At 39.5% G+C, this 26,705-nt stretch overlaps 1 protein-coding gene across 1 annotated transcript in view; it reads right to left on the bottom strand.

The window, feature by feature from the left end:
- Positions 1-5,266: 5,266 nt before the first annotated feature.
- The window catches only part of FBXO22 (F-box protein 22), a gene marked incomplete at both ends in the record, with an annotated part of 30,054 nt that continues 8,615 nt past the window's right edge, over positions 5,267-26,705 (bottom strand). Inside the window, 3 exons of the mRNA XM_084239502.1 lie at positions 5,267-5,684; positions 8,897-9,062; positions 15,766-15,930. Of these exons, the coding sequence (XP_084095628.1) occupies positions 5,267-5,684; positions 8,897-9,062; positions 15,766-15,930 (749 nt within the window). The remainder of the gene's footprint in view (positions 5,685-8,896; positions 9,063-15,765; positions 15,931-26,705) is intronic.

Genomic DNA, 26,705 nt, shown 5'->3' with positions numbered 1-26,705 from the left:
CATTCCTTGTTCTATTTGATGGTGTCTAACAAATCTCTTAAGACTATTTACTTTTGCTTCTGCTCCTGAAGTTATATAGTCTAACTTCAGTTGTGCTTTTTCCTGGTCAAATGTGCCATTAAACTCCTCCAGTAGAAATGTTACTGTGCTTCTGTGGGTCCAGAATTTGTTTTTTTTTAAATAGTTGATATTCTAATTTTTGTCCCTCTGCCTGACTTGCATTACTTATTTGAGCATATTTTAAAGTGTGTCACTATTAAATTCAGTGTGTGCCCTGCCCAGAGCCTGTTTCTATTTATTTATTTTTTGGACAGGCTTTCTCTGTTTCTTTGTATACCTTATGATTTTTTCTTTTGAAAATTGGGTATATCATTACTGTGATATGATTAGTTCTGTCTATGAACCTCATCATCAGGTTTATAGGCCTTGTTTTTTGTTTTTATTGCTGAAAGTTGTATACTTTCAGACTTTTCCAAACAAATTTTACAAAGACTACCTCTGGGGTGCATCATTGACGCCTGTATTCTTTTCATCTATGTTTGGCTGTTTTGACAGATTTCCTTGAATGCCAGAGTTCTTGGATTTGCAGATTAGCTGAGTGCTAGGGCATTCCTCCAGTCCTAGGCTTGCTGAGTCTAGGTTTCAGACCAAAGTAAAAGCTTAAGGTATTCGGTCTTTTCTGAGCATGCATTTTTGCCTGGGCATGTATGTTGCTTGGGCATTATATGACATCTTAGATCCCTTGGTAAACAGCTCCTTTTAAATTGTCCAAATCCAAGAGATTTACCCCAGCTTTTCTGGGTCATATGTGGCCTATCCATAATTTCTTGCCTCAGGTAACTGAGTCTGTAGTCACTTTGCTACTTTTTCTTAAGAATTATTTATTTATGCATACAAGAGCTGGGGTACAGGCCAGAGATACGGGGGAGGGGTGTGTGTGAGAGAGGATCCACCAGAGACAGAGTGGGGAGCAGAACAGGCAGACTGACTGAAATACACTGCTGAGGGGAGCAGCGGGTGAGTCAGGAGAGGTCTGCTGCACCATGTGGGCTGCTCCCTGGCCGGGGATCGAACTCACAATGCAGAGGATGAGGACAGCTTTATTAGGTTGCATCTTAACTCCTTGCGTCACCAGGGAGGCCCTGTAACACTTTTATTTAACTGTTTATATCCTTTTGTTTTACGTGTGTGTGTCTGTGTGCTTTTAACACTTTTTTTTTAAAAAGATTTATTTATTTATTTATAAAAGCACTAGGTACAGTCAGAAGCGCAGGAGGGTGAGAGAATTCACCAGAGCCAGAGCGGGGAGCAGAACAGGCAGAAGGACTGAAATACACTGCTGAGGGCCTCCCTGGTGGCGCTGGTTCAATCCCCGGCTGCTCCCGGCCACCAGAGGAGGGTCCCACATGGCGCACAGACCTCTCCTGCCGCCCGCTGCTCCCCTCAGCAGTGTACTTCAGTCCTTCTGCCTGCTCTGCTCCCCGCTCTGGCTCTGGTGAATTCTCTCACCCTCCCGCGCTTCTGACTGTACCCAGTGCATGTATAAACAAACAAATAAACAAATAAGTAATAAAACATGCCTCTATAAAAAGAGGCATGTACCTTAAATACACTGCTGAGGGGAGCAGCGGACGAGACAGGAGAGGTCTGCTTCGCCATGTGGGTTTCTCCCTGGCCAGTTGGGAATCTAACTCATGCCGCAACTCCTTGCGCCACCAGGGAGGCCCTCACCTTGCTTTTACAAGCAGTGTCTGTCACCTTTCCTGCCTTATTTCCAAGTTATGCAAAACCAAGTCCTTCAGCTATCAGCCAGACGATTGGAAAAGACACACAATAAATTGCAATTAAATCCTATTCAGCTTCTTCTGGTTTGAGGGAAGTAACTGGGACTGCTACTCTAAAAAATACTGACCATGCTGGGGAGAGGTAGAGCAAGATGGAGTAAAAGGCTCAAAAGCTTTCCCATCATTTAAAAATGCTTTTTCATTACTGGGCATTATTTTGGATGCTATAAAACTGTTTCCTAGCATTCCAACAATGGTGGTCCAGGCAATTGCCTTTAAAATTTTTTTTTTATTTTTACATAGAACTGGGGTGTATGCCAGAGGGGGGGTGTGTGTGTGAGTGGGCGGGGTGAGAGGATTCACCAGAGACAGAATAGGGAGAGGAACAGGTGGATTTTACTGAAATACACGAAGGGGAACGCTGGGCAAGACAGGAGAGGTCTCCTACACCGTGTGGCCAGGGATCCAACTGAGGCCACAGTGGTGCTAGCAGAGACTTAACCCATAGGCCACCAGGGAGGCCCCTGCTTTTTTTCTTCTTTCTTGTTTCTATGGGGGAGCAAAAGATCGTTGCATCCTAGTCTACCATTTTGCTGGCATCGTTTAGGTCAACTGTTTTATTTCTATCTGAAACCCTGGTATCATGACAAAACAGAAGTTTTAGATATATGTATGGTAACAGAATTTTGGTTAGTGAGATTTGGTCTCAAATTTCTCAATCTGGTCATTTGCATTTAAAATCTATCAGTATATTTTCTTCCAATTTCTTGCAGTTATGAGTCTTACCTTCTTGCTGGTTGTGACAGGTACTGGAGAATAACTTGTATGAGCTATTTGTGAAATGAAAATGCTCCATCTGCTCTTAGTACCCAAAAACTAAAAGCAGCTCATTGCTTCTGCCAATGTTTTCCCCTTTACGGTAACATATATTCTTGTAACTTAATTGTGGCACAGGATAGGAATGAAACATCTAAAACAAAAGTATGTTTTACAAGTATCTAATTCTATTAAGCCAACATTAAAATAACTTTCTGGTAAAACACCCTTTAGAGTATAGATGTTAATTTCGTTTGCTTAACAAGGATGTTATTACTAATATATATTGTTTTATTATTTTAGGGCTCACTAAGCAGACTTTCTACAGATGAAAATCACGTCAGTTATCTAATCTCACAATTTCCAATCAAGAGGATTTGGAGTTTTATGAAAATTTATGGTAACACTAATCTAGGTTATACTATGTGTGTGCAGTGTTTATAAAAGGTTTTCTCCTTGAAAGTTTTTGTGGCTTTGGACATTTAACTTTTTGTGTTTACTTGATAAATATGCATTATAAATCAGTGGCAAAACTTGCTATATGGCTTCTCTTACTAGGTGAAGAAGCTGATATATTTGCCAACGATCCAGGTTTAAGCAAAGTTGAGACATCTTTGCAAGGGGACTACTGGATTCCCCTTCATTAGTATAGGTCAGTGTAGATTCCGTAACTGTGCACAATGTGTCTATTACTGGTCTTATTCCCAAGATTTCCTTTACTGAGCCTCTTCTCCCCTTTATAATCTGCACCAACCCTTACAGCTAAATAAATTCATTGTTCCTAACAGCCCTGAAGATTGACCTCTAAGAACCCCCTTGTTTTTCTCCAATATTTTGTGAAATGGCCCAGTAGCAGACTCCTTTGGAAAGAGGGTCTTCACTTGAAAAAAATAAAATAATCCTTTGAACTTCAGGTTTCTTTTGTTCCTACTTTCATTTTCAAAAATCCCTTTTCTCTGCTATTCACACAACTCTGGATAACATCAGGGACAAAGAAAATTTATGAAATATTCCTTTGATGCTATGTAAGCATATCCAAGAATTCAATTTTTGAGGTATTATCTACTTGGTAACAGAAAAATTAATAGCTAAATAGAAATGTCTAAATATTTAAAGTTCTACGACAAACTTTTGTTTGGAATTTGTAAGATACAGAATAACCATAAAAAATGATTTTATAAATTGCAAGAGAAAAATTTTTTTATGGTAAATGGAAAAAAAGTCATAAAAATAGAAAAACAGGAATGTTAATACTTTACTTGTCTTACAAGTTTTCTGTTGTCCTGTTACAAGCACTGACCATTACAAAAAATACCTTTTATTAGTTATACTGTATTAGCAGCATATGCTAATACAAACTGTAACAAGGGGTGAGGGTTGGGGTATGCGGCTTAGGCAAGACAGAAATTAATACTTCTGTCTGGTAAGATCCTGTGGAGGGAGGTAAGTATTTCAGGCGAATTATGGCAGCATTTCACCAAGAGTGTAAATACCCAGGCTCTTCTGTTGCAATCTCCTTCCATGATGGGGTGCTGGCTCTTATGTAGAGTTCAAGTGGGCTTTGTGGCCCGTTCTCTGCAATGATGTCAAGAAAGAGGGAAAAACCATTCACACCATTTTGAGCACCATGTACTTCCCCTTACATTTGCAAGGGAGAGTGGGAATGTGGTCTTTGTTCTGGGAGACATATTCCTGGATAAATATCAAAAGTTCTCTCATTATATGAAAAGGCAAGATGTCAGTACTCTCTGAAAAATCTCATTTAAATATCTGCATAATTAGAAACCTGAACATGAAAGTCATTCTCCTGAGAATAAGCCAGAATGTAGTAACTGATAAATACCTGCTAGTCTGGTTTCTGAATAATTACTTTATTTCCTTTATTCACTCACCAAAAGCAATGAAATACAAAACATTATCTGAATTGAATTTCTGATGTATACTTTATTGGTATCAAAACCAAAATAAGGTGATATAGTTGTTTGGTCTGCCAATTTACCACATAGAACAAGGTGGAAAAAATATTTCCTTTTAACAATTTTTTATTGAGGGAAAAGGAAATTTTCTTTCCTTGTAAAGTAATAAAATACTGATTAGCCTTGGCAATTTATTTGACTATGCAACTTTAGAGTACTAAAACAAAAATAGTCCTTTAATTTTTACCAAGTAAGTAAAAAGTCAATACATTTCTAAAAAACTGGTAAAACTGTAAAGCGGAGAATGATACCATTGCCTACTTCTCTCCTTTACTAAGGGAGAAAAACATGTCTACATGATTCTGCTAAAAAAACCACCCAACAATTCAGAGGTAGTCATGGAATGTCTGTCTCAGTCTCCAGCCTACACACGAGCCCTCCTCAGCCCCCCGTGGAGAGGACACGGCAAGCCCTGTCCCTAGCAGCGACATCTGGTGCGACAGCCATAACCAGGCTGCTGTGCCTGATACAAGAGCTCAACTCTGGGTCTGTATAACCTTACATACAAAGTTGTCCTTCATCTCATATATTAAAAAAACAATCTCAACATAAATCTTTAGAGTGTCAAAGCTACAAAACAGATACATAAAAAATTACTTTTGTTTGAAATACACACATCCCAGTTTTCCATTTTCTGGAAAATGTAGAGTCCCCCAAATTACATATGTGAAAGCCCTTTTACAGGTGGCTCTATTTAGGTGACCCGAGGTGAATGAGTGCCATGATTGTGGTATAGCTATGAAAGAGATCATCATCCTTCACCTCATTACATTTCTTCAGTGTGAAGTTCCCAGTGACTATGCGATCACATCCAATCTCTCCATTTCCAAAGAAGCCAAATAAAGGAACACTAGGAAAAAACTTTCTAAATGCATCAGCCTCTACATTCCTCTTGGCTCTGTAATACTGGAAGCCCCTGCCAACACATGCGAACATGAAGCCGATGGTGTTGTGCTCTGGAATGTTGGCTGCTTTCAGGCGCTGCACGGCAGCCTCGGCAGTCTTCTCATCGTTGACGTCCTCGTTGAGAAGCACAGTGGCGCTCTGGATTCGGTGCCCACTAAATGACAGTCCAACCACACCAGTGGCATCAATATCCAGAGGGGTCCTGTAAAATTCAGTTAGAAACTAAAAAGGAGGCAGTGTATTTGACAGTGTAAAAGAAGACAGAAATCCTCTGACTCACTGGTTGGGAGCAGCTTACCTTAGCAGCGTGCAGCTAGTCTAAGGCTCACTCTCCCCAACAAGAGGATCATAACAAAGATTAAAAATTAAACTACTGAAAATTAGTACATTTAAGCAATGTAGAAGGCAGAAATCTATGGCAAAGTAAGCAACTATCTGTTCAGTCACAAATACAAAGCAGCAAATGCATCTCGACAAAGATTTGTAAAATCCAGCATGGGTTTTCAAAACATAGAGTATCATTACCTTTATCACTCCCTTAAGAGAAACCTTACAATTTTATTCACACACGATTGTCTCTATTAAATGAAACTTTTTAGTACATTTTCTAGTATACTATCTTTGTATCTCACCCCGACTCCAGCTGTCAAATTCTTTAAAAGATGTATTAAAATTCAATCACAGAGGATAGTTTTACTAAGAACCTATAATTCCAGAAGTTTTAGCTTTATGTTGTTTGCTCCATATGGAAATGTGACTGATTACATTGCTCCATGTCTTATTTAATCTTTTGATCCGAGAATTCAATTGATGTGCAGGTAAAAACACATTTTCTTTTCATTTGTATTTGCCTATTTTTATTTTAAAATATTTTATCCTTACTAAAAATATATATTCAATATCAATACAGTTATAAAGCTAAATCAGTGACACCCATGGGGTGGTAAGGGAGAGACAAATAAGTAACTTACATTTAGCTAATCTAAGATTATATTGGGGTGAAAAGACTTAAGTAGAAGTGACTGAGATGAGACTTGTTGGTGGCAAAACTGGTTTCTTAGGGGCAGAATCCATTTTCTGAAGTGCCCTGCTGTTCCTTTATTTCCTCTCTGGTGGACAACTGCAGCATGTCAATCTCTTGCCTGAATCAATTTTTTATTCATTTTTTTTGGGGGTGTGTGTGTGTAGTAATCTGAACATGATTAAAATGGAGCACTGATTTACTCACTGGCTTTTCTTACCCAATGACAGATTAAGATGAATGTGTCCTCTAAGGAAAAATGAGTGGGAGTGTATTTGGGTATAATAAAAATTAAATGATATGCCAACAGGCTAGCACCCCAGATGTTTTATGTCTGAGAAAGACATTGGCATTTCAGAGTTAAGTTACATATTAAAAAAAGCACTACTGTGCTATTTTTATGTATAATTTAAAGGTAAAGAGGGAAAATTGTACAAGTGGGGAAATAACATAAATAACTATCAAGAACTGGTGTATATATGCACGAAATCCAATGTTGGATATCTTATTGCTTTAAATTGAATGCACTTGGCTTTCTTTCCCCCATTGGTAGTCCGGGGATCTTGACTTTGGCAATCTACTATCCCTGGTCCATTAGGGAGACTACCTGGCTGGAGATCAAAACTGGGGTGACTTAACAATGGTTTTGCAGATAGTTCTTGCTGGATCCAAACACTAAACAAGCAAGTGTTTGCAGGAAGTATCTGGGGAGTAGGAGAGAAGGGAGACGAGGGTATTCACATTTTCCTGCTTCTGATAATCTCTACTTATGCTATTGATACTTTATACCAAATGATATTTATACTACTTAATTAGCTTAAGCTCAAAATACTGTTATTTTCAATCAAAATGTAAAGGGATGGGCCTCTCTGGTGGCGCAAGAGGTTAAGACACAACCTATGTGGTGGGAGTGCAAACTGGTCCAACCACTATGGAGAGCTGTGTGGAGATTTCTTGACCTACTAAACGTAGCACTTCCATATGATCCAGCAATTCCACTCCTAGGTATTTACCCAAAGGACACAGAAACATCAATTGCAAAGAGCACCTGCACCCCTTTGTTTATAGCAGCACTGTTTACAATAGCTAAGCTTTGGAAACAACCCAAATGCCCAAAAATAGATGATTGGATCAAGAAGATGTGGTCCATATACACCATGGAATATTACTCAGCATTCAAAAAAGATAAACACATGCAATTTGCAGCAACATGGATGGCGCTGGAAGGGATCATGCTCAGCGAAATAAGCCAAAAAGAAAAAGAAAAATACCGGATGGTCTCACTCATAGCAGGAATCTAGAAAACTTAAATAAGGGACCAGGAAAATGAATAACTATAAGAAAGTGAAAATCAGAATCAACAAAAAACTATGAAACAGAGACACTTTTGGGGGGTGGGAGGGGAGGGATTGGGATCAGAATGGGGGGGTTGCAAATGTATGGGGAATATAAAAATAAAATTTATTATTAAAAAAAAAAAAAAACAAACCTCTTGAGAGTTTAGAGAATATGCCTTGTTGTTATCGAATTAAATGGCTTAACAACAACAAAAAAAAGACACAACCTATGAAGCTATCCGAAGCACCTGCAGCATGAATTTGATCCCCAGCTGGGAGCAACTTACATGGCGCAGCAGACCTCTCCTGACTCACCCGCTGCTCCCCTCAGCAGTATACTTCGGTCAGTCTGCCTGTTCTGCTCCCTACTCTGTCTCTGGTGAATCCTCTCACCGCCCCACACCTCTGGCCTTTACCCCAGATCTTGTGTGCATAAATAAATAAATCTTTAAAACAAAATGGAAAGGGAGTAGAAGACTATTTTTATCCATGAAAGCATAAGCCTCAGTAGCAAAAATCAAAAACTTGCAATTTCTAAGCTTGAAAAAGCCCAAAATGTTTGTCAAGTAATTCCAATAGGCCTGCAAGATACTCCAAAAAGAAAAGGTTTTGTGGATAATTGGACTTTGAACTACCACAGATAATAACAGTATTCCCTCTCTCGATTTCCAACTCACTTAGTAAATTAGAGGTTCTGAGACATTTTACCGCAAAGATTCACTGTTTAACCATACCTTTCCTTTAGAGGAGGAGAGAGAATTAGAGACATTATGGTTACAAAGAGCCCAGAGCTGTCAAGGGAGCTCTGTAGTTACTGTAGATAAGAGGAGACAATGTTGAAGTTTTAAGAGTGTTGGGTCCAACTAAGAATAAGTTCTTATATGAATTTCACTACTCAACTGCAAGTAGAATTACATTGAGTAAGCCTCTCAGCCTGTGTCTATTGAAAAATTAAATGAACTGTCAGCTTAGCAATTCTTTAAGAAAGACCCAGAGTAACTAAAACTTGAGAACATTTCCCATCATGCACAGAAGTCTGAAGTACATTAGACATACTTTTCAGAGGTCAGCGATGCCAAGTTGTCCACCTGGCCTCCAGCCAAGATGACATTCATATCACTGAATGTGCTGACTACGCGCTGCAGGTAATTGCTGGCTCCTACCCTACAGCAATTATAGCCAAAAACAAGGACCACACGAAGCTCAGGGTTATCTAAAAGACCTGCAAAGAAATGAATAGCAAGAATTAAAGTTAGTTGTAAAACAGATTTTTAAAATCTAATTAAAAAGTGTTTTTATACAGCCTGCAAAATGAAAATTTTATTGCTAATCACTTGCAATCCTAATTAAATACAATTTAGTGCTTAAGCTATAAGTTTTCCCTTTAAATCTTTAATACCATTCAAAATCTTTACAACAATTTTTCCTCATAAAAAAAAATCAAATGGTTGTTTAGAAACTAATAAGACAATATAACACAAATAAAGAGGCAGCTATGTAAGTGAGTAGCACCATTGGTGGACCTTGGTGCCAGCCATGTCCACACAGGCCACCAACTGGAACAAAAGGGAGCACTGGTTTACAGCAGTGGAAATTTAAAGAGCCAGAGAAAACAGAAAAGGGACTAAGCCATCATAGTGCGCTGAATGATAACCCCCCAAAACTCTATCTACACCAGAACCAATAAGGTGACCTAATCTGGAAAAAGGGTCTTTGTAGATGTAAAAGTTGAGGATCTTGAGATGAGATCACCTGGAATGTCTAGGTTGGTCCTAAATACCATGAAAAATCTCCACATAACACATGTGGCACAGAGACATAATGCAACCAAATGCGATGTTGACAACAACCAGAAGCTGAGAAGACAAAGAATAGATTCACCACTGGAGTCTCAAGGAGTGCTGTCCTGTCTGACCTGTGGCAGAATAAATGTCAAATGTTTCAGCCACCAAGTCTGTGGTGATGGCACTCTCAGGAAACTAATGAGCCACTATAGGCCTCATCCACCTTTTCCATACAGAGGGTGAAGGTGAATTTACTATACGGAAATTCATTTCAAAGCACGAGCAACTCTAGGCATGTGGACAGAAAGCACAGCAATAGGAGTTGGCAGAGTTTAACAGGAGACAGTGGCCCCAGCAATGCCCCCGTCACCTGTGCTTCCGGCACCCTATTGGCAGACTATCAATTTGAGATTTTTGCCAGCATTACAGCTGATTGGGCCACACGACTCCCACACTGATAAACCTGAAGTGAAGGTTAACAGAAATAAGGCTCACCTTGGGACAGGGATGGGAATTCGAGTGATCAGTGGCTAACACCAGACAGTGACATCCTGAGAGAATACTCTATTTTGTATTCTCTACAAAGTGAATCACTGATTTGGGAAGTTTTAAAAGGCCATGAGTATACAAATCCCGTACTTTCATATCATACTCTAAACCATTATTAAAAGTGTTGTTTTCTTTCCTCCCCCCAAAAAAAGATCAGTTCAGCGAATTTTAAGACATGGTTTTCTTTGTTAGAATTAATTTTCTGAGTTTGGGCTCAACAGTCTAGCCTTACTTTACAAATAAGGACTGCTAATCCCAGAAAAGTGACTAGTCCAGGCTAGTACCATGTCAAAACTCTAGGTTAAAAACCCTTATCTCCTGACTCTCAGGTTTTAGAAACCTAAAGACTTCTAAATCTCCACCTTTTCTATTTTCTAAGCTCTAGATCAGCCCTTATAATGAATTTGTAATTCAGCTGAATAATTTTAAAGGCTCCACCCCGTTCATATACCAAAGCACATCCAGTGCTTTCAACATGTTCCTCCAGTGGGAGGAATCACACGCACACCTACTGGGAATCACACACACACCTAGAATCTACAATAATTTTCCCCATTCCAACTTAGAGAATAACGCTATCTGAGCCCAAGCTGCTGCCTGATAGAGCAGATGGATCTGCATTTAGCCAACAGCCTCTCTGGAGCCCGAAAAAGGTCACTGAAGGAAAGAACGAGTCAAACTCCTTCCCACTCAGTATTAAGAGCACCCCTGCTCTTTCTGAGGGGAATCTAGGCACTGCATTCAGGCTCTCCTCAGTCTCTCGTTGTGGACAAGTATTCGGGTCTTTCAACTTCAAGAAAGCACACTAGTCACATCCCAGCAGTGTGCTGGCAGATGACAACCATGAGAAGCTGTGATCTACTTCGCCATTATTTCAAACCCTGCTGACAGATCCAAGGTTCAGCCATGTGCCTCAAGCACCCACTTCTTTGGTGACCGCATATTCTCAGATTAAGCAGAGAGGTTAGTAACCAGTTCTCCCTGACTTGGATCCTAACAACTGCTTTTCTTGAGACTCATTTGGGATGATGGCACTGGCACTTCATAGACTGCAATAACACCAAATAGCCTGAAAAAATTACTCTATTAACTGTAAAGGCATTGGGGTTCCAACAGAATTTATCTCAGCTCTCAGAAAACTGGGAAGAGTGTGCTGCTTCTGTTCCAACTTAGCCAAACCTGTGGATCACCTCTAGCGAATGTCAATGGGATGCTTTTCGTTTAGTACCCTCAGACCCCAGCCGCCTGCATCCCGTCTATGTATCTCTCAATTCAAAGTTCTTCCACTGATACTCTCTCATCTTTGTAAGCTGCCTTAAACTCATTTTCAAATAAATGAAAATTCACTACAGCACTGATCAAGCTGAGTGATAAAAGAAAAAAATAAAAATAAAAATAAAACTTAGACACCAAGACCAGTGTCAAGAGTTAGAAAAGCGAACTCTGAGGACAGGGCAGCATGGCATGAGAAGACTTTAGGTCTACCGGTTCAGGCTTCTATCTTTTTAGAGGAGCCACTATGAAGACAATCGTTTCACAACCTACTTGAAAGTTATATAATCCAAATGGAGAGAAAAGGAAGCGTCTAACACGAGAGGCTGATACATGCACAAATCATGTATCTGTCCCACAAAGCCAAGTTCTGTCCCACAACCTCAGGCTAACCACCGCTTCCCTCTTCCTGTCTTTACACCCAGCTCTCTTAACCTACCAGTGCTAAGTCAGCACAAGTAGGACATGGTGTTGGAGTCAGACCTAGGTTGAAACTTGGGTTCATCCACCTGCTGTTGTACAGCTGTCACTTAAATTCTCCAAGTTCAGGCTGCCTTTGAAAGCCCGGAAGAGCAGGTGGTGGTGATGAATAAATGACAGTATTATAAAGCATCTCATTTCAGTGCCGGCACTCAGCAACGGCACGGTGGAGGAGAGTTAACAGAACACATTTTGGCCAAGTTGCAGGCCCAACCAAAATTTACATCTGTTTAACCTACTAATGAAATGAGGAAGCTTTAGACAACATTTTCCTTTGATTCAAACACCACCAAGTTTAGAGAAAAGAGCTCAAATCCGGGGTCACCTGTGCTACTCTGGTTTTTATCTAGTTGTTACATCTTTTGACAGGCACCTTATCCAAACTCTCCCTGATGTACAAAGGGAAGCCCACATGAGCTGGGAACAGACCCAGAACAGTCATGGTTTGAGGTTTAAGAACTGTTCAGTAGCTCAGTGACACCTGCCACAAAGAACAGCAAGATAACAACATTGTCATCAATTACTATTAATTCCTTGATGATCCCCAAACATCTCTGGTGCAGCCTATCCTCTTTAGCTCCAGATCCATATATTCAAGTGTCTGGTCAATGTCCCCATTTCATACTCCATGTGTCCACACTAGAACTGACTGATTCCTCTAAACTGTGCCCTTAACTGTCCTCACCCCAGGAGAAAGGACCAGGTGGCTGCCAGAGCCTGATTAATGTGGTAACCACCTCCCTCACTGTAAACATCCTGTATTTTAACCAGCTGCCACATCCTGTTAATTCGACCTCGAAGCTTCACGTTTACCTGTCTCTCAACTCCACTGGACCCACCCCATTCATGCCTTAGTCATGTTACAGCCTCCCAGTTTTCCTGTGTCCAGTCTTGCCTTCCTGCAAACTGATCACCACACCACGGTCAGAAGGGTATTTCTAAAAGGCCTATCCTTTGTCAGATCCTGCTTTCTGCTACCTCACTCTGTTTTGTGTCAGTTAACTGGACAAAAGGGTGAAGACTGCAGTATTCCTCCCCAGCCCACACGTCAGGGTCTCCCTATCCTAGTTCACCTCTTCTCAGGCTCTGTTCACCTGTGTACCTTCTGCACACTCTGGACCAGATTAAGTCCCATGGTTCTATGTTTTCTAGCACATTTGTGTTTCTCTTGGTAACACTCATTTTACGTGAGCCTGTCCCATTAGACTGGCTCCTCCAGGAGGCAGGTACAGTGAGTCTCCAACATTTCTATAGCTTGCACGCCTGGCATCAGCACTGCTACAACAACCAAATGCAAGGTGCATTTCAGAGAAGCGTGCCATTCCAGGGCTGCCGTGGGCTTCCCTACATGGCTTCTAGTCACTGTGATAAGCTCACAGGAAGGGGAAAACACGACAGTCCATGGGCCAACTGTTTTTATAGATAGTTTTATTGGAACCCACCATTTGTTCTCATAGTGACTACGGCTGCTTCTGCTCTAGCAGCAGAGTTGAACAGATGGAGCTAGGAAGTATGGCTGGCAAACACTAAACCACTTACTTGCTAACCCAGTACAGCAAATGTGCATAGCCCCTAAGGGACACAGACATGAACAGGACTACCCAGTGTCACTGACATAGAAAGGAGCTGCTGCAGACCTCTGCTTGGGAATGCAGGTGAGGTAAAATAGCCTCCAACTATTCCTTCTGGCCCACTTCAGATCCCTCCACGTATTTGAGTACAGAGAAGATAATGATCCAAACTTAGAAATATGGGAAACAGGGACACAAAACAGCATGTTAAAGAATAGAGATAATCATCTCAATCTGGGCAAAGCATCAATTTCCTAAAGGCCATAAACAGGATGAAAATAAACCAAAACTGTAGATGGCAAAGAGCGCAGGAAAGGATCGAGTAAGAACACTTCATAGAGCACAATAAACAGGGGCGCTTTACTCTTCATTTTCTGATTCCTTGAACTTGGTGTTATAATGCAAATAAGGGATAACAAATCCAGTAACTAGATGCTAGCTTCCAGCGGGACACTCAATGCGATTGCCAAGGTGCTGTGGAGCAGAGGAGAGAGCCCGCCATTGGCACCATCCTCTCCTTGGGATAAGAGACAGCACACAGGAGCGGGGGAGAAGTGGCTCTGTGACCTTCAGCGAAACACTGACTCAAAAGCCAACCAAAAAAAAAAAAAGGTTTCTCTAATGAGGTTTGCTTTCTCCCAACCTGCTCCTCCTCCCCAGTGTGCCCCATATTTTTGCATTTCATACCCCCATAGTCCCACTCTCCTAGGCTCAAAACTTAGTTCTCACAGAGGCCCCAGTCTTCCTTCTTGTGCACAGCTAATTATTTATTAATTTTCTTCAATCAATTCCTTACTCCTCATGGCCCCATATTATTTCTTGCCTAGGTGGCTGTGGCTCCTAACTGGTTTCCCACTTTCAATATCTCCTCACTGTGTGTGTGTGTGTGTGTGTGTATTCACTATCAGCTAAACAGCAGCTGTCAGTAGTACCTACACTCTATAGTCTCATTCCCACAATCCCCTTCATATACTTTGTGTTTGCAAAATGAAACAGCTTACTGTGTCTCTGTATGCATTGATTATCTGGCTATTCCACTCTTTCTGGCAACCCTTAGCCTGATCCTTGACTCACCCTTGTCACTTAGATACTCCCATCCTTCAAAGGCTTAAACACTGCTTACTCCAGGAGGCCTGTCTGCTCTCCTCCCACTGGCGAGCCCCACACAGCAGTCTTTCCACACCTCTCTGTTTGTACAACCCACCTTTTCACTTGGTTATAATTAAAGACAATTCCAACTGACAGTGGTTCAACTCAGGATTGCTTAGCTTTGAAATGACATGAGAGCCATATGCATTCAGTAGAAATTGTACTTTAAATTGCAAATTAGGGCATTTTGTTTTTCACTTTCAATAAATTATGAGACAGTTAAGACTTTATAAAATAAGCTTTGTGTTAGACGATTTTGCCAACTATAGGCTAATGGCAGTGTTCTGAGCATATATGAGGTAGGTGAGGCTAAGCTATGGCACCTGGTAAGTTCAAGCATTTTCAACTTATGATGGATTTATTCCCATCTTTCTACTTAGCTGACATAAAAGGTAATTCATACCTTCTAATATATTTTTAAAAGGCTTATTACTACTAAGTGTTTATTACTGATATAAAAAAGTTCAAAAAAACCATTTAGCTTCAAAAGCAAAAATATGACAAAATAATAAGAAAATATTTAAAGAGAAATAAGTCTTTCAAAATTCAATATTACAACAAGTGGAGAAAAAGGAACCCTAGTACGATGTTGGTGAGCATGGTCCAGCCCCTACGGAAAGAAGTGCAGAGACTTCTCAAAAATCTGAAAATGGATTTACTAGACTCAGCATTTCCACTCCTACATATCTACTCAAAAAACACAATAATACTAATTTGAAAGGAAACCTGCACACCTGTGTTTACGCCTATGTTTACTGTGGCACTATTTACAATAGCCAAGATATGGAAACAACCTAAATGCCCCAGAACAGAAGAGTAAATCAAGAAAATGTGGCATATACACATAATGGAATACTACTCAATGATCAAAAAAGACAAACTAATGCTATTTACAGTAACAAGGATGGAGCTAGAAGGGATTATTCTAAGCGGAAGTGAGTCAAAAGGAAAAAGATAAATATCAGATGGTTTCACTTAAAAAAGCTCTCCTCTCTGTTAATTACTAGCCTGAATTACACACATCTTCAGCAACATCTATATTTAATTCAGACTCTCTCAAAGGCACAAACAAAATCAGTTAACAAACGCGGGCTACTAATGGTAAATAGTAATAACTTACCTACTTCAGTAAGTCGATGCCTTTCTAATGTTAAGTTCTTTGGATCCTTAATAAAATGAAAGGGCTGTATTTTTATTCCTTCGATTTGAGGGAATAACAGAGCAAAGCCGGATTCTCCAATTTCTATTTCCTGAGGTCGATTGCTACCTGATCCCATTGGAGTCACTAGGAAAAAAGTTGAAACGGTTTCATGAACAGATACAATAAAAACTTAAATTTCATTTGGTAACAGTGTAAATTAACCAGCCCCACCTAGATAACTACTATATAGGTGACTAAGATCAATCAACAAACTATAAGGCACTCTTTAAAAAAAAGGTATTTCAGCTTTGACATTTTAAAGAGTATATTGTCATGTATCTGCAATTTATTTTCAAATGGTCCAGAAGGAAATGTTTTCATATAAACAAAGACAGAAAAAGCAAATGTTACAAAATGTTTTAAACTGGCAAAACTAGATGAAGGGTATATGGTTGTTTCTTGTATCAGTCCATTATACTCTCAACTTTTCTGTAAGTTTGAAGTTTTTCTAAATAAAAAATTAAGTGGTAGCAAATACATCTTCATAGCAACTTCACTTTGTAACAGAGTTATCCCAAAAAATAACCACACATGCTTTTATCAGATAATTTTTAATAGGAAGTAAAAAATGACCTAAACTTGTATTTATATTAAAAATTACGTAGCTATTAAGAATGACTGACAGACAAGAAGAAAACATCAGAACCCTGCTACCCTACCCCATTCACAAAGCCAACACACTTCAACCAACAGAAAGGAGGAAAAAACAACAACAAAAACAACAAAATAGAGATCAAGCGCAACAATGAGTAGAAAGGAACTACCGCAGGCACTGCACCCTGTGACCGGGAACCGTGCAGAACCATGCCGGAATTGCCATGGAGGTGAGCAAATGGCTCCGGGTGCCATTAGAGGAAGATAAAGATTCCTTGGAGAGACCTGCAAATAGCCAAAGGCCAACCGATAAGCTTGTTCAGAAAAGTGCATGTGCTCGAAAAGCATACGCAATCGCGGCTGCCCAGGTCCCTGTGGCTGCAACCTAGGATTAAGGGGAGATGTGTGGGAGCCTCCACTGAGGTGAATGACCCTCACTGGGTAATCAAAACCAGGCATCCAGGTATGGGAGCAGGGTGGAAAGGCGCCATTTCTGCAGACACTGAACTGAGAACCGGGGCACAAAATTCGGGGCGTGGGATCCCCATGACAGCAGGGTAGAGGGCAGACACAGCACCCCCATGCCACTGAGGCACTCCATGCCACCCCCCACTCTGTTCTCCAGAGACCCACAGGGGAAAAAGCACAGTTCTGGAAGGATACTAGGAACGATCTCTGGCGCCACTTAGTGATCAGAAAAAAATCACCAACTTCCTAATAGTTGGAAGACAGGGATTCCAAAACTACCCTCAGGCCCTGAGAGGGTGGGCCACGCAAAAGGGGGCAAGAAGGGAAATGAGGCATGGAGCAAGACCCCATTCTGGAACTGAGAACTGGGCACTGGATCCGGAGCGTGGGACATGCCAGAATAGTGGGCACTGCACGGGATGACAGCCAGCATTTGGGATCTGAGACCCCTGGAATTAAGAACTAGAGTCCAGAATTCAAGGTGTGGGATCCACACAGCTATGGGCACAGCACTGGGTGAATATAGGGCAGACATTGCACCCAGCATGAGCAATAGCCCCTGTGTTGAGGTGCTCCCCTACCCTCCTCCATTTCTCAGAGAACTACAGGAAAAAGCACAGGTCAGCAAGTACAGGTCTCTGGCGCCACCTAGTCACCGCAGCAAGATCACCAACTAGCTGATTCCCTGCTGGAACTGAGTAAATACAGAGGAAAAGAACTGTAAGAGAGAGTACCCAGCAACACAGCCACAGCATCAACACCCTGGTGGAGTTTTGGCCTACCAGTGCTTGTCTCAGTCTGGTAAACAGTTTCCAACACCAGTGAAGGAGCACTCCAAAGAGATGCCTGCCAACACCAAGGGCACAATGTCCCAACACATAGAACTACTTAGAAAGCAAACAGAAGGGAGAAGGAAAAATATAAATAACCAAGCAAGCCCGCAAGGGAGAACACACTACAAAAAGTAAATCAGTCACCAGAACTCAACAATGACATGGATGAACATCTCTGAATGTCAGAGAATTTAGAATCATCATGATTAAAAAGAATAAAGAATTTATCTTCCCAATCAGTGGGGTGTTTGTTTTGGTTAATGATGGCAAAAAGTGAAGCTAATTCCATACAGGCTTTGTGGATGCCATCCCCACTCCATCAAGACACCAGGAACTACAAATCCCAGGATCCCCAAAGGGAAGTTGCAAGGACCTAAGGTCGGAGTTAAGCAGCCATTTGTTTGTAAATAAAAACCAGCCATGTTAGTGGGGTCGGGCATGCTTGGGTCATGCTCTTGGCCAGGCAGGTTTGGTCTTGGTGGGTCATTTGGGATTCCAGGTCGGCGGAATGGGTAGAACACATTTATCCCTCTTTTCTCCCTGAGTGGTACATTTCTTCATTGCCTTTCCCTTGTAAATAAATCTTTTGCTATCCTTTAAAAAACAAATAAATAAAAGTTAAAAAAAAAAAATATATATGGGCCTCCCCAGTGGCGCAGCGGTTGAGCGCTGGGTTGCGAAGCTGCCCGCAGCCTCTGCAGTGCCGGTTCGATCCCCGGCTGCTCCCCGGCCACCGGAGGAGGGTCCCGTATGGCGCGCAGACCTCTCCTGCCGCCTGCTGCTCCCCTCAGCAGTGTACTTCGGTCCTTCTGCCTGCTCTGCTCCCCGCTCTGGCTCTGGTGAATTCTCTCACCGTCCCGCGCTTCTGACTGTACCCAGTGCATGTACAAACAAAACAAACAAATAAATAAATATTAAAAAAAAAAAACATGCCTCTATAAAAAAAAAAAATATATATATATGGACTTGCTACTGTAGGAAGTTTTACCTGAGAAGTCAATGATCAAAATGCTCATTACAGGGAAAAAAAAGGAATAAAGAAAAGGAAAAGATGATATGAAAAAAATAATCAATGAACTGAAGAACAAAAATGAGACCTTAAGAAAGGAAGTAAAAGAAAAGGAGGAGACTAAAAGATTACTGGAGAGACAAAGAGCTCTGGGAACAGCACTGAAAACAGAATTGAAAAAAATGGAAGAACAGATCAGTATTCTCAGATACAGAAGTAAAAAGAACCGAAAGAGAAAAGGCGAGAGAAGTACAAAGGAATAAGAATGAGGACACTCTTTGACAATTATCAGACTGGAGAAGACAGGAAATGTAAGCGTAACAGGCATCCAGAAGGTGAGGAGACAAAGGAACTGAGAAATTATTCAAGGAAGTAATTGAAGAAAACTTCCCAAACATGAAAAAGAAGACAAATATAGACAAACAAGGAGCAAGAACAACACCCAATTACCACAATGAAAACAAAACTACAGCAAAACATAATAGTAAAGCTTGCAAGACTCCAAAACAAGGAAAACATAATAAAACTGGCAAGGGGGAAGAAACAGATAACTTATAAGGAAAAATCAATCAAGTTAGCTTCAGACTTCTCTGAAGAAACACTATGGGCAAGAAGAGAATGGAGTAACATATTCAACGAACTTCAAGACAGCAAATGCCAACCAAGAATACTTTACCCTGCAAAGTTCTCCTTCCTCTTTGAAGAAAAAATACAAACCTTCAGACAGAAACTCCAGAAATTCAATACAACTAAACCCCCACTCCAAAAAATTCTACAAGTCCTAAAGCCAAAACCAATAGAGAAATGAAAAAAAAAAAAAAAACCAGAATAAAGTGAGGAATAAAATCACAAAGAAGACAAAGAAAATGGCAAATACAGATACAGATGTCAGCATATCAATATTAACTCTAAATGCAAATGGATTCATCTTCTCAAAAAAAAAAAAAAAAAAAGACACAGAGTAGCAGGCTGGATTAAAAAACAAAATCCAACCTTCTGCTGTCTCCAGGAGACACATTTAACTGCAAAAGATAAACAAAGACTGAAAGTAAAAGGTTGGAAAACAATCCTACAAGCAAATGGACCAAAAAAAAAAAAAAAAAAAAAAAAAAAAAAGAGAAGGCAGGAACAGCTATACTTATATCAGATGAAAAAGACTTGAAATTAAAAAAGGTAAAAAGAGACATAGACGGATACTACATTATGATCAAGGGGACAATATATCAGGAAGATATAATACTCATCAACATATACTCACCAAATGAAGGGGCACCAAAATATATCAGACAATTATTATCAGCTCTGAAAACAGACATTAAAGAAAATACATATATAGTGGGAGACTTCAACACCCCACTCTCACCAATGGACAGATCAACGAGACAATAAACAAAGACACTAGAGCCCTAAATAAAGACATAGAACTCATGGACTTAACAGACATCTCTAGGACACTGCACCCAAAAAAAAAAATCCAAGTACACATTTTTCTCAAGTGCTTATGGATCATTCTCCAGAATCGATCACTGGGGCCACAAGACAAACAACAGATACATTAAGATCAAAATCATTCCAACTATCTTCTCTGATCATAAAGGCATTAAATTAGAAATAAATCATGAAAAGACAACAAGGAACCCTCCTACTTCATGGAGATTAAAATCCACACTACGGAAAGACCATTGGACTAATGAGGAAATCAAAGAAGAAATTAAAAAATACTGAGTTGAATGACAAGGACACCAATTCCCAGAATGCATGGGATGCAGCAAAAGAGTAATAAGAAAAAAATATATATCAATACAGGCTCATATCAAGAAACAAGAAAGAACTCAAACAACCTAATCTCACATCTCAAAGAGCTAGAAAAATAACAACAAAAACCCCCTAAAACCAGTAGAAGGAAAAAATAAAAATCAAAGCAGAAATAAATGAAATTAAAAAATCAATCCAAAAGATCAATGAAACCAAAAGTTGGTTTTTTGAAAAAATAAAACAAACAGAACTCTAGCTGTGCTCACAAAGAAAACACACATAAATAGGATTATAAATGAAAGAGAAATCACAACAGACTCAGTATAAATCAAAAGAATAATCAGATTACTATGCACACTTATATGCAAACAAATTCAACAATCTAGGGAGATGGACAATTTCCTATAATGATACAATCATCCAAAGCTTGACAAAGAAGAAATAGAAAGCCTAAACAGATCAATTACAAGCAGTGAAAGTGAAGCAGTAATCAAAACACTCCCCAAAAACAAAAACCCAGGCCCAGACAGCTTCTCACAAATGTATTTTACCAAATGTTCAGCAGTGAATTAGTGCCCAGCCTACACAAACTCTTTCAAAAAATTGAAAAAGGAGGAATACTACCATATACATTCTACAAAGCCAACATTACACTTATCCCAAAACCAAACAAAGACAACACAAAAAAGAAAATTACAGGCCAATTTCCCTAACACTGATGCAAAAATCCTCAACTAAATCCTTGCCAAAGGAATCCAACAACGCATCAAAGGGATAATACATCACAATCAAGTGGGATTCATCCCAGGGGCACAAGGATGGTTCAACATATGAAAATTGATCAATGTAATCCAACACATCAACAAAAAGAAAAATAAAAACCATATGACCATGTCAATAGATGCTGAGAAAGCATTCAACAAAGTCCGACATCCATTTATGATGAAGGCCCTTGAAATTCTCAGGATAGAAGGAATATACCTTAACATGATAAAAGCCATATATGACAAACCCCCTGCCAGTATTATTCTCAATGGAAAAAGCTGACAGCCTTTCCTTTAAGATCAGGAACAAGACAAGGATGACCTCTCCCACCATTGCTCTTCCATGTAATAGTGGAGGTCCTAGCCAGGTCAGTAAGACAAGAGAAAGACATACAAGGATTCCAAATAGGGAAAGAAGTAAAACCATCACTATTTGCAGACAATATGATAACATACACAGAGAACCCTAGAAACGCCACAGAACAACTACTTGAAATAATCGACCAGTTCAGTAAAGTAGCAGGATACAAAATCAACACACAAAAATCAGTAGCCTTTCCACACACAAACCATCAATCTGAAGAAGAAATCAAGAAAACCATCCCTTTTATAATTGAAACAAAAATCAAATACTTGGTAATAAACCTAACAAAAGAGGTGAAAGACCTATACAAAGAAAATTATAAAACACTGCTAAATGAAACAGAAGACACAAAGAAATGGAAAGACATCTCCTGCTCATGGATTGGAAGAATTAACATTATTAAAATGGCCATCCTCCCAAAAGCAATACACAGATTCAATGCTAGTCCAATAAAAATCTCAATGACATTCTTCACAGAAATACCATACTGATGAAATTCATATGGAACTACAAAAAACCGTGAACAACCAAAGTCCTACTGACGAAAACAAAGGATAATGGAGGTATCACATTTCCAAACTTCAAGCTATACTACAAAGCCATAATAACTAAAGTGGTCGGTATTGGAACAAAAATAGACACACAGACCAATGGAACTGACTAGAGAGCCCAGAAATAAAACCACACTTACATGAACAACTAATCTTTGACAAAGGAGTAAAGAATATGCAATGGAACAGTTTGTTCAATAAATGGTGTTGGGAAAACTGGACCTCCACATGCAAAGGAATGAAACTAGACCAGTACCTCTCACCGTGCACAAAAATCAACTCAAAATGGATAAAAGAACTGGACATAAGACCTGAAACCATAAAATATACAGAAGTAAATATAGGTAAAACACTACAAGACATACATCTCAGTAACATCTTTAAAGACTCATCACCCAAAGCAGTGACGGTGAAGGCAAAGATAAACACCTGGGATTATATCAAACTGAAAAGCTTCTGTACAGCAAGAGAGACATTAACCAGGGGCCTCCCCTGGTGGCACAGGTGGTTGAGTACAGCACAGTGAAGCTGTTCCTGGCCTCTGCAGCACAGATTCAATCCCAGCCAGCCAGCGAGATACCCACATCGTGCAGCAGATCTCTCCTGTCTTGCCCGCTGCTCCCCTTCGCAGTGTATTTCAGTCTGCCTGCCTGTTCTGTTTCCCGCTGTCTCTGGTGAATCCTCTCACCCTCCCGCACTGGGCCTGTACCCCACTTCTTGTATGCATGAATAATTCTTTAACAGAAAAAAAAAAAAAAGAGACATTAACCAAAGAGACACCACACTGATTGAGAAAAAAAATTTTGCACTCCATCCAACTGATAAGGGACTGATCACAAAAATATACAAAGAACTCACATGACTCAACAAAAACAAAGTAAACAATCCAGTCAAGAAATGGACAGAAAAGCTTAAAAGACATTTGTCCAAAGAGGAAATGCAAATGGCCAACAGGCATAAGAAAAAAATGTTCAACATCCCTTAAAATCAGGGAAATGCAAATCAAAACCACATTGAGATATACCACCTTACACCAGTGAGAATGGCACATATCAAAAAAATTAGCAACAATAAATACTGGCTAGGATGTGGTGAAAAAGGAACTCTCCTACATTGCTGGTGGGAGTGCATTCTGGTCCAACCACTATGGAAAGCTGTCTAGAGGTTCCTCGGTCTACTAAAAATGGAGCTACCCTTTGACCCAGCAATTCCACTCCTAGGTATTTACCCAAAGGACACAGAAACATTGATTCAAAAGAAGACCTGTACCCCTGTTTACTGCAACACTATTTACAATAGGCAAAACCTGAAACAACCCAAATGCCCAAAAATAGATGACTGGATCAAGATGTGGTATGTAGACACAATGGAATATTACTCAGCAATCAAAAATCATAAAACTCATGCCTTTTGAAGCAACATGGATGGAACTAGAAGGAATTATCCTCAGTGAAATAAGCCAGAAGGGAAAAGGAAAATATTGGATGGTTTCACTTATAGCAGGAATATATGAGAACCAAATAAGACATCAGTGTTTAAAAAAACACAAAAAACAGTAATACAAAACACAATAAAACAAAGACAAGACAATTATAAACTAGTGACATCCTGCAGGGGAGGGGAGGAGGATGGAGAAGGATCATTGGGAGGGACGGAGGAGCACAAGGGACTGAGGTGATGGTGCGCAGGTGCATTTTGTTGAAGGAAATTCTATGGGGACTACACCGGGGAAAGGGGGGAAACAAATATTGTTTAAAAATGAACAATAATATAAAAAATAATTAAAAAAAAATTAACCTGGCCAAAAAAAAAGACAAACATGTTTTTACAGACCTGAAACTATGTCTGTTTTATGTCAGAAATTTCAAAGGTAGGTGTTAGAGACAGAACCGTGTCTCCTCCACCCCCCACCTCCCAAATTTTATGTTGAACCCTAAACCCCCAATGTGACTGTTACTTGGAAATAAGGTCATTAAAGGTCATTAATAATGGTTGAAAGAGGTCTTAAGAGTGGGGCCCTAAGCAAGAGAACTGGTGTCCGTATAAGAAGAGGAAGAAACATTAGGGATATGCACACAGGAAAAGAAGGCCAGGTGAGGACACAGAGTAGGTGGTTGTATCCAAGCCAAAGAGGCCTTAAGAGAAAGCAAACTTGCCAACATCTTGATCTTAAACTTCCAGTCTCCAGAACTATAGAATATGTGTATGTGTATCCCCATAAACACACACACACAAAGTCTGGAAGGTCATGCCCCATAATATTAACAGAATGGTTAACTTTGTGATGCTTAAAGATGCTCATATTTTTTCCCCTTTTTACTTATCTGTATCATTCCATTTTTCTTTTATTTTTTACACAGTAAAGTATTACTAGTATACACAATACATTTTTTTTAAGTAAGGTAAGCCTTTCAGAAATCAACACTGCAACAAAATAAAAAAATATTCAAAAAGAAAACTTCAGATTCAAGTCAAACCTACATATTTTGAATTAAAAGCATGAAAATAAAACAAGAGTTTATTTTAAGGCCCCTTTCCCCCCAAAAATATCAAAACTTTTATAAAAGCAATTTTTGAAATTTCTGTACTAAGTCTCAAGACATTTTGATTAAAATTCCAACAGGATTTTAAAAAATAGACACTGATTCTAAAGTAAATGTGGAAACACAAAGGGCCTAGAATCCCAAAGCAACTGTAAAGAGCAACAAGACCTACTAAAAGATAGCACTGCTTTAAGCATAAATAAACTGAACAGAACAGAATTAAATCCAGAAACAGCCATACCCACAAAATTGTTTTTGACAAAGACGCCAAGAAAATTTAATGAGGAAAAGAAAGTCTTCACCCAACAATGATGAAGATAAACATATGAAAATAAATTATATCCCTTATGAAAATTAATTCATTAGGTCCTAGAACTAAGTGTAAGTTAAACTGTACAGGTTGTAGAAGACCTAAGAGTATCTCTGTGAGCAAAGATTTCTTGGAGAGAACACAGAAAGCATTGTAAGTGGAAAAAATAAATTGGATTTCACCAAAATGAAAGTGTTTTGCTTATCTAGAGATACTGTAATGAAAATGCAAAGACAGCAACAGACTGGGAGAAAATATTTATAAAACTTAAACCTGATAAAGGTGTTACATCAGAATATATATGTGAACAACACCTTTAACAGGTAAACAATAAAGTGACAATTCAATTAAAAAAATCAGTGACACTTGACACTTCACAAAAGCAGATATACAGTCAATAAAAACATGCAAAAATAATTACACATCAGTGTAATTCAAATTAAAACCACCATAAGAGGCATCTTTATACCCCCCAGAATGGCTAAAATGAAAGACTGGTGATGCTAAATGCGAGGATATGAAGCAACAGGAGCCTCCACTCATTGCTGGGGAGTTTAAAATGGCACAGGCACAACTTTGGAAAACTATTTGCAGCTTCCTAAAAATTTAGATGTACACCAACCTTAAGACATAGCAACTGGACTTGGTAAGTGCTCATGAGGAACAAACCTATGTCTACAAAAAGACTTACAAAGTGTTCTGACTGTTCCATCACAGTAGCCAAGTATGTGAAACAATCCAATCTCCATCAGAAAAGAGACCAGAAAAACAAATTGTGGCCTATTCATACAACAATACCACTGGGGAAACTTTTTAAAAAAATAAAATACTAATACAGTAACACAAGTGAATCTGAAAAATACTATGTTAAAAAACATGTTAAAAGACTCAAGAAATAAAAAGATGTAACTAATGATTTCATTTCTAATAGATATCAGAACCAGGGTTTCCCATGACAGGCAGTGATCCACAGGCAAAGGGCATGAGGAAACTTTCTGGAGTGACAGAAATATTCTGTATCTTGATTTGTGTGTTGGTTACACATGGGTATAAATGTCAAAACTCACTAAGTTGTACATTTACAATTATGCTTTTCACTTTAATTAAGAAAATCAGCTCTGCACATATAAGAATGAACAAATTTTCTCAAACCTGGTATTATCCCAACCTGAAAGAATGACAGTAGCCTATAGCTGTTTTAGAAATGTCCCTACACTGCGGCCTAAGTAAAAGGAATCAGCTGTCATGTAAGTTTTGTTGGGACACAAGTGGAACTGGCCCATAGAAAGCATCCAGCTTTGAGGGAGACCAGAATCAGTAAGTGGGGGAAGAGTGGTCCATGAACATACAGGAGGACAATCCTGACTAACCGTGCCCAGTGATGTTTATTCCCCATGGGACATCTGCTTGGGTCAAGGAAGGCAGAAGGGTATCCACCCAGGTCCATCTGCCCTTCCTCTATAGCCCCCAGATCTAACTGAAATTTCAGAAAGGAGAAACTTGTCAGGCTTGTGGAGAAGCTGCAGTGGGTGGGGTGGGTAGAAACAAATGAAAACTATGATTCTATATAAACATTTAATAACCAGTAGTTGTAAAAAACACATCAGTCATTTAAGGAAAAACTCAGAAGTTAAAAGACAGCCATGGTCGCCACTATCTTTTTTTTTA

This window comes from Talpa europaea (genome assembly GCF_964194135.1).
Source record: "Talpa europaea genome assembly, chromosome: 8".
Lineage (NCBI taxonomy): Eukaryota > Metazoa > Chordata > Mammalia > Eulipotyphla > Talpidae > Talpa > Talpa europaea.
The sequence above is the reverse complement of the archived record's forward strand: the minus strand, read 5'-3'. Positions and strand labels throughout refer to the sequence as shown.